The sequence below is a fragment of the Nicotiana tomentosiformis genome, chromosome 3 (assembly GCF_000390325.3).
Source record: "Nicotiana tomentosiformis chromosome 3, ASM39032v3, whole genome shotgun sequence".
NCBI classification, from domain to species: domain Eukaryota; kingdom Viridiplantae; phylum Streptophyta; class Magnoliopsida; order Solanales; family Solanaceae; genus Nicotiana; species Nicotiana tomentosiformis.
The window spans coordinates 122786165-122795504 of NC_090814.1; the positions used below are offsets into that span (position 1 = coordinate 122786165).

A 9340-nucleotide genomic window follows, 5' to 3' on the forward strand; every position below is an offset into this window, starting at 1 on the left:
CATGAGAAAATTTCAGAACTTCACCTTCACCTGTATACTTGCACCCAAGAGATTCTAGAGTGCCCAAAGAGGTGATATTTTTCTTCAAGTCAGGAACATGTCTAACATCGGTGAGAGTTCTCACCACACCATCGTGCATTTTGATTCAGACTGTACCTTTTCCAATAACTTTGCAGGCAGCATTGTTGCCCATCAAGACAACTCCACCCCCAATAGATTCATATGTGGTAAATAAATCCTGACTGGGACACATATGATAAGAACAACCCGAATCTAAAATTCACTCATTGTTAGATTTGAAACTATTATTAGTTGCTAAAAAATAGTTCCCTCAGTCTCATCAGCAACTACACTTGCTTCGGCAGTGTTAGTATTTTTGTGCTCATTTTTCTTTTCTGTATGCTTTTCTTTGTTTTTCAATTTAAAGCATTCAGAAATAATGTGACCTTTATTATGATAATATTTGCACATGACATTTCTGTATCTGAATTTTGACCTTGATTTATGTTTCTCACTACTTGAATCTTTCTTATTGGATCTACCTCTTATGAATAAGCCTTCCCCTTAGTTCCCACTAGTTTTCCCAGTAATATCTCTATCTATTTGTTCTTTTGATTTCAAAATAGATTTGATATATTTATAAGAGATATTATCATTTCCATAAAGCATAGTATCTCTTAAATGTTTAAACGACTGGGGTAAGGAAACAAGCAATAATACAGCTTGATCCTTATCTTTGATTTCAACATCTATGTTACTTAAATCCATAAGAAGAGAATCAAAAGTATCAAGATGAGTAAGTATAGAGGTACCTTCAGCCATACGAAAAGTGTAGAGTTTTTGCTTTAGGTAAAGCCTGTTTTCTACTATTCTTTTCATATATAGGGTTTTAAGCTTTTCCCATATGCCTTTGGCTGAGCTTTCTGCTGCAACTTCACGCAAAACCTCATTTGAAAGATTTAAAATAATACTTGCTTTTGCCTTTTTGTCTATGACGGCAAACTCCTCGTCCGTCATTTTATCCGGCATTTTCTCCTTTCCTTGCAATGCCAAATCTAAGCCATCCTGAATTAGGATAGCTTCCATCTTTAATTGCCATTCCGAAGTTTGCACTTCGATCAAATTTCTCAACATAAAACTTTGTTAGAGTCATTTTGGCTATTTAAACTAACCCGGTTAGATCTGGCTCTGATACCAATTTGTTAGGATCGGGAACCCGGGTAGTGCGGAATTTAGCCAAACAACGGTATAATGACAATAACAAAGATAATGGAAGTTGATAATAACGGCAATTAAAGAATATAAAGAAGACACAAATTTAACGTGGTTCGGTCAAAGTGACCTACGTCCACAAGCGAAGAGGAGCAATTTCACTATACCAACAAGAGTACAAAAGAGAGTACAAAATTAGAGTAAATATTCTAATTAATCCCAAATAACCCAAGAGAATAACCTCACAAGATCACTCCAAAGAAAGGGTTCACACAAGTATTTCCCAACACTCACTCTCTTACAAAATACTCTATAATGAAATAAAGAAGGAGAAAGAAAGACAAGAGTGAAAAGCTCTTGAATTTGTGTGTTTTCAAATGAGGAGAAACTCCTCTATTTATAGCAAGAAATCCTTGGCCTAATAATGGATATTATGTCATGGCAAATGTCATGATCCACAAATTTATTATAATGGATATTATGTCCTGGCAAATATCATGAAAATTTAGCCACGTTACACTGATTATCCAAAAATCTAAGGATATTGAAAAGCATCACCCGCTGACCCTATATTGATGCGACATCCAACTTAAACTCTAGTTATGAACGGTCACTTTTGGACATCTCATTTTTCCGAAATATCATAATCATACTTGGATACTAACAATTGAATGAAAATTGACGTCCTGGACTTTTTGGCTTTGTCGATATTTGAGGTTGTTTACTTTTCCTTCCACACAATTTAATACTTGTCTCAAATCTCTTAACGGAATAAAAAAAAAAGTACTATTAGAGAAAAATACATCCAAAAAAGACAAAAAAGCATATAACTGTGACAAAAATTAATAGAGTGTTTTGGCTTTGTATTGATTGGCGTTGCATACTTGCCTTCCCACTACAATGAATTTTTGTGTCGGCCTCTTTATATAAACAAAGAAGTAATGGAAAGGAATAAATCCAAAAGGAACAAAAAAGTACCACGATGGGTAAATAATACGTTGGTATCCTTCCTCTAATTAAAAGCCAAGTGAATATATGTAACGATTCGACTGGTCGTTTTGAGTAATTGTGTCCGGTTCGGCAATTTGAGGTCATGAATAGCTTCACATAGTGTATTATAACTCGCGTGCATGGTCGGCGTTGGTTTTTGAGTTGTCCAGAAATAATTTTAAGGGGTGACTCTCAATTGAGAAGCTCAAAGTTGAAAGAATTGACCAAATTTAACTTTTTGAGTATTTGACCTCGAATCAAAGATTTGATGGTACCGTTAGATATGGATGGTGATTTTGAACTTGAGCATATGCCCGGATTCGCATTTGGATATTTCTAAAAGGTTTCAGCATCATTTGTCGGAAGTCCATAATTTAAAGGTTTGGAATTTTTTGAAGTTTGACCATGGTTTGACTTTAAGGCTATCGGGTCCGGATTTTGGTTTTAGGACTTGGGATATGTCCGTTTTGTTATTTAGAACTGCTTGCAAAATTTGGTGTCATTTGGGGTTGATTTGATGTTGTTCGGACACGTGGTTGCAATTCTTGAAGTTCATTATGATTTTCATGCATTTTGGCGTCCGATTCGTGATTCTAGAAGTTATTCTAGTGTTTTGATCACGCGAGCGAGTTCGTGTTATATTTATGGACTGGTGTAGGTGTTTGTTTTGGAGTTTCGGAGGCTCGGGTGAGTTTCGGATTGCTTTCAGATTGATTTTGTTAAATTGTTGAGTGTTGGTACTAATTTCGTCGCAATTGCGATGTTTTGTCGCAAATACGACTATCGCATTTGCGAAGCAGCCTCGCATTTGGGAACCTGGGCTGCTGGAGAAGAGTTCGCTTTTGCAAAGAACTCCCTCGCATTTGTGAAGTGTTGCTGTTTGCTTTTGCGAAGATTTCTGCCGCTTTTGCGAGTGTAGCTGTCTTCGCATTTGCGAAGAATTTGGTCGCAAATGTGACTTTAGCAGAAAGTCTCATATTTCGCTTTTGCGATGAAATGCTCGCTTTTGCGGGGTTCGCATATTTGCGAACCCCGTGTCGCAAATGCGACATCTCCAGCCTGCATATAGCTGAGTATTCCAAGACTTAGCTTCATTTTACCATGTTTTGAACCCTAGCCTCGATGGGAAGCGATTTTGTTGAGAGATTTTCATACCAAACTATTGGGTAAGTAATTTTAATCAATTTTCAATTATATTTCGTGATTATATATTAGATTTAACATCAAATTCATGAGAATCTAAGAGAAAATTTGGGAAATAAAAATTTGGGAAATTGGATTCGGATTTGAAAACAAAACACATATATGAACTCGTGGTGTCATGGGTAGTAGAAATCTTCAATTGGACTCGGGTTTTGACCGGGCGGGCCCCAGGTTGACTTTTATTGACTTTTTGAGAAAAGTATAAAAATCTTAACTTTATCTATTGCAATTGAATTCCCTAGCATTGTTTGATATTATTGAGTCGATTTTGGTTAGATTTGAGCCGTGTAGAGGCGGAGTTTAAGGGAAAAGCTATTTCCGAGTTGTGAATTGGTCTATTTGAGGCAAGTGTCTTGCCTAATTTCGTATGGGGGAACTACCCCTTAGGATTGGTATTGTTTGATTCAATTATGCTAAGTGAAATTCGTATATGCAAGGTGACGAGTGGGTACACAGGTTGTACATAGTATTTGACCGGTTTAGGCTACTTAGACTATTTTCATGCGTTAATTGAAATGCCATATTATGTTCTAGATTCCCATAGCTAAATTATCCTTAATTGTGTTAGACTATCCTTAAATGCTTTAGTTGAATTGTTTAGTAATTTTCCTACATCTTACTTGCTAAATTGCTCTCATGCTTTAGTTGATCTTATTGCCCTTTATTGTCACATGTTATCTCTTCGGTGTAAATTATCATTGTTGAATAAATTGTTCATGTTGCCCTTTCATTTGTTGACTTTTGTTATTTGATACTCATTGTTGAAGATTTTTTCCTTATTGTGAGTTAGTCTTATCTAATATTGTGGTTACACGTTATTTTTCTCATTGTTGAGTTATTTGATGTTGATGTTGTAGAAGTTGCTAATATGTTGAGGCGATGTTGGTTATTGTTAAAACATTTATCCTATTGAGCATTTTCCATCCATTATTGTTGTTGATATTCTCATACACGTTGTGTTGGAGTCATGGGCTATTGTTGTGAAAACATTGCTATAGTTATTGTTGGCAATTTGTGATATGTGGGTACTTGTGGTGCAATGTTGATATTGATGCACATGCGACGGTATAAGGTTTGGGTTAATGTGCATGTGGCGGTATAAGGTGGGACTTATGTGCGTGTTTCTTGTAGGGGAACTATATGAATCCACGCGGCGTCATAAGATGGGCTAAAGTGTATGTACCTATTTCGGAAAAACTATTTTCAAAACCTATTTCAAATGTAAGGCTCACGCGGCAGTATAAGGAAAGATTGTGATTGAAATTGAGAAATGCGAATACGAGGAGGTACCTCGGTTGCGATTATTGATTATACGAGATGGTACCTGGGTTTGATCTCATTATATACGGGGCAGTACCTCGTTGTGATTCTTGCTGTTTATTTCCTGATGCAAAGTGTTTTGGTGGGAATACTTCTTGTTGCTTCATTCCTTATTGTTCTAGCAATTGTTGTCCATTCATGATCATTGTAGCCCTTTAATTTCTTTTTTTTGTGCTATTTCCATTATTGATTTCCAGTACTAATTTATGTTATTATCTTGGTTTCGTCTCAGCTGCTTCTTCATTTTTCCATTACATGTCCGTGTTATATTTTCATACTGTCTATGGCTTGGGGGCATTGTTATTGATGATATTTGTGTAGTGGTGTGTCGACCTTGTATGAGTTATGCATTTTACGTTTCGTAGTGTTGTTTCCTATGTACCATTCACCGTCTCTGTTCTTACTTGTTAACTTGAGTTGTGGTAGAACACTTGTACAAGCATACACGTAATTAGTCACTCATATCGGTTAAAGAAGATGAATCCTAACACATATTGACCATTCACATGCATTCTCTTTTACTTGCCTTCTGTGTGAGAGTTGTACTATTGGCACGTGAGTCGTCCGTGTGGTTATGAGATATTATCACCCCCTTAGCACGTGAGTTATCCGTGCAGATATGAGGTATTAATGGTATTGGCACGTGAATTGCCCGTGCGACATGTGCGTTGTCCGTGCAATTGTGAGTTGTAATGTGGGCACGGGATGCCAAGTGATTAGGGTTCGTGAATTGTGAAATGAAACTATGAGGTGTGGCATCTCAGGGAAACTCTTGAGTAGATCTTGTATGAAAGCGGTTGTTCTTATTGAGTTGTTACTTGTTTCCTTACTTGTTTTCACCAGACTTAAAATATATTCGGTTTACCTTACGGTGTTATTACCAGTTTGTTCCTTGTTGATACTTATTGCTTCTAGTTTTCTGTTACAAGTATTATTGTCGTTTACCATGCTTAGCTCTCTATTGGTATTGTCCCTTGATAGTTTCATATCTATACTTGTATAGGTTGTCATGTCAAGCAGGTGTCTTGACTGTCCCTCATCACTACTTCACTGGGGTTAGTCTTGATACTTACTGGGTACCGATGTGGTGTACTCATACTATGCTTCTGCACATATTTTTGTGCAGATTCAGGTACGTCTGCTCGTGTCGGTTGATAGAGAGTCTTGCTAGCTACTTTACCGGAGACTTCAAAGTATGTCTGCTCGACGTACGCAGGCCTCAGAGTCACCTTCATTTATTTTCATTACTGTTGTATTTCTTTTTCGGACAGTGATATAGTAGCACTTTAGTAGCATTCTATAAAGCTTATGACTCAGTTTCACCGGTTTTGGGGTGTGAAATTGTGAGATTTTAATTACAGACAGTTTTATCCATTATTTAGCCGCTTTCAGTACCTTGTATTTATACATTTATTCAGTGGTTGTTGTTTGTTAGGCTTACCTAGTGGTAGAGAGTATGTGTCATTATGACATCCTTTGAAGGAAATTTGGGGTCGTAACAATAAATAGCAATAAAATGGGTAACCAACGGAAAGAAGACGCTTTTAAGTTTTGATATCCATGAGATTAGTCATACTTGCTTTAGAGAGAACTATGTGAAGCAGTTATGGCCACGAAGAAGGAAAATAGGAGCTGAAATTGTACCTATTCAACCTTTTTCCATATAGCTTTATAAGCTATTTAGGCAACTAAATCCATTCTTTTGCTACCACAATAATGGAAATATTATCTTTTCTATTACCTCTAAACCAAGAATTGGAACTCTCCAATTTCCATAGAGAAGAAATTAAATTACTTATTGTTTGTGCTAACACCACGCATAAGTTCGATAACACAATCTGCTTGCTAGTTTTGATTAAGATTTTGAATTGCACATGTACAGCCGTGATGGAACATATTACTCCACTTATATTGGGAGGAAAACGGAACAATGAGAAGGAAAAAGATGAAGTATTCTACTGCTGTATAATTCATGCAATAGAATTGATGCATATGTTAACTGTCTCTTTCTCTGCTTTAACCTTTATTTATGAGGAGAAAATAATTTCTTTTGGGAAAAACCTAAACATCCACTTCCTTCCAAATATAGTTAGTATTGACGACTGCAGTCTTTTACAATAGATAAAAATCTATGACAAAAAAAGAAGACACAATCACAAGTTGTATTTCTTTTACTAAGTTTTTTGCTTTTCCTACAAGAAATGCACCAACAATGTACATACCAAAGAGTACGTTTCTGAACTCGCTATTGGGAATTGAAAAAAATAAACAGCAAATATTATCATCACAAAAGAGAATGATTTCAACATGCACGAGTTTCTCTTCAAATGCTAACTTTTTTCACGTCTCCTATCTACTAGAAGTTGCGCGACCAATCATCTGCAGGTAGAAGTGATTTCAGAGATCATTGCAACCAATCATAAGGAACATCAATATTAACGCCTTCCAATATTCCATTCATCGCTTCCCAGAATTCGCTGTTATTTGTCTGATGATCAGCTCCGTGGCCTTGCTCAATCTCAGCAGTCAAAAGTTGATCATATGCTTCTTGTTCCAAGGTAGTCAAATTTGTAGTTGCATCCTCTGTAAGCATGGCCATCATATTATTTTGGTTCCCCCATATGGTAACTTGATTTCCTTCATCACTATTAATCAACAATGAACTCATTGCGAGTCTCGTTCCCTTGACAAACTGTCGCCGGTTGCAATGTGCAGTAGTCATCATCAGGTCCATGCAACATAGCTTTGATTATTTGAGCGAGCTCTTGTTCATCCATAGAAACTGCATCATCCCTCACTATTTTCTCTCTTATATTCTTCTTGATTCGCCACACAACAATATCCTCCTTAGGAATATTATTTTCTCTAAAGAAATCATCCCCGACGAAATATTCTTTCATCAGCCAAATTTTGTTATGCTCTCGTTGTTTACTTCTACAATGAAACTTGAAATTTCTTCTAAACCCCACCACAGTTCCCTTACCATTCGTGATAGGAACAATACCTGTTTGGCCTTTCCATGTCCCGTTGGTGCAAGTTCGACGAACCCTTGTATGCTCGCTCTTCTGCTTCTTCAACCGAGTAAAAAAATAGCGAACTTTCTCTTCAGAATTAGAATCAGCTCCAAATATCTCCCATGGTGGCCGATCTCCATAAATATCCGCATGTTGGAAAGGGTATTCACTCGACAAAGTCTCGCCCTTTAGGAATCTTTTCAGAAAGTTGATCAACTCTGCATCAGTTGGGTGAAACCGAACACCCATAATACGCCGGCGTGCAGCTGGTAGCGTCGACATGGCTTTTTCTTGTGTCTGGAGAATCAACCCAAGAATGAGACAAGTAACTACCGCAAAACCCAAAGAGAAGAACTACTGTTTCTCTCGAAGTTCGAAGACAAGAACAATGAAAGTAAACCCTAAACGAATGGCTTGGAAGCTAACTAACGTGAATGCTTAGTGGACTATTTATAGATATCTGATCAGGTTAATTACAACAGAGAAAATTTAGGAAATAAATTTACTATAGAGGGAAAAAAGTGTTGATATGTGGGGGAAGGTTACGCGAGCTTGGGACTCAAGTTACTTTCTTTCCCTGAATTTTATATTTCCTAAATTGTTTACTCTTGATCTAACTTTACGGGCAATTCATAAAAAGAAAAATAAGAACTAACTTAATACTCGATGTTTTAAGATAAGAATATGATAAATAGTCTCCTTACCTTTTCGTTTTATTTATTTTAGTAGCTAATTTCATTCGTTGAATAGAAAATTTAAAATTAACTGTTCTTGGGATCCAAGGTTAAGCTTGAGGCTCAAGTTGCTTTCTTTCCTTAAAACCACTCCTAAGTTTTTTCACATTTTAATTGACTAATTAACATGTGATTTTAACAGAAGAAACTGAAAAGATAATAGTTTCCTTTATTTTTTTCTTCATTTATAATTTATTTAATTTTTCTAGCTCCATTCATTCAATAGGAAATTTCTAGTTAACAGTATTTTACCTGAAGAAAATGCGAAGGTAATTTATACTTCCCTCTTTTTCATTTACAAAGTTTTTACATTAACTAAATTCAATTAATGCGTGGAACAGGAAATTTCTAAATTAACAGCTTTTTCTTGAAAGTAACTTAACTCTAACCAATAAAAAATCATTGAATTGCGATGATTAAAAAAGTTTAGGAAGAGGCTAATAAACATTCTTCATAATTAAAGAACTCGAACCAATTAATAATAGATCATTGAATTAGGAATAATTTAAAACATCTGTGAAGAGACTAAACCTTCTCCATAAAGAACTCCACCCAATAAAAGAAATAACTGAATTAAAAATATTTTAATTAAAAAGTGTGTGACAAGTCTAAATCTTCTTCATAAAGAACTCTAACCTAAAAGAAATATTTTTAAAAAAAACTATAAGAAATAGGTGAAATATTTAAAAACGAAATTGTGAAGACTAAATTAAACCTTCTCCATATAAAGCATAAGAATTGTCTTCGGATAAAATCAAAATCACAAATCTGGAATATACAACCTATTCTTGATTTTAGGAATACTAGTCTTTAGGTACGCGCGTTGCGCGTGTATTCTGTCTTAATGAGTACATTTTTTTTAAGGAA

General features: G+C 35.7%; 1 protein-coding gene across 1 annotated transcript; it reads right to left on the bottom strand.

Annotated features, from left to right (window-relative positions):
* Positions 1-7373: 7373 nt before the first annotated feature.
* Positions 7374-8021, bottom strand: LOC138906921 (NAC domain-containing protein 78-like). Its single transcript, XM_070196583.1, has one exon. It carries the CDS (start codon positions 8019-8021, stop codon positions 7374-7376), a length of 648 nt encoding a protein of 215 aa, XP_070052684.1.
* Positions 8022-9340: the final 1319 nt, after the last annotated feature.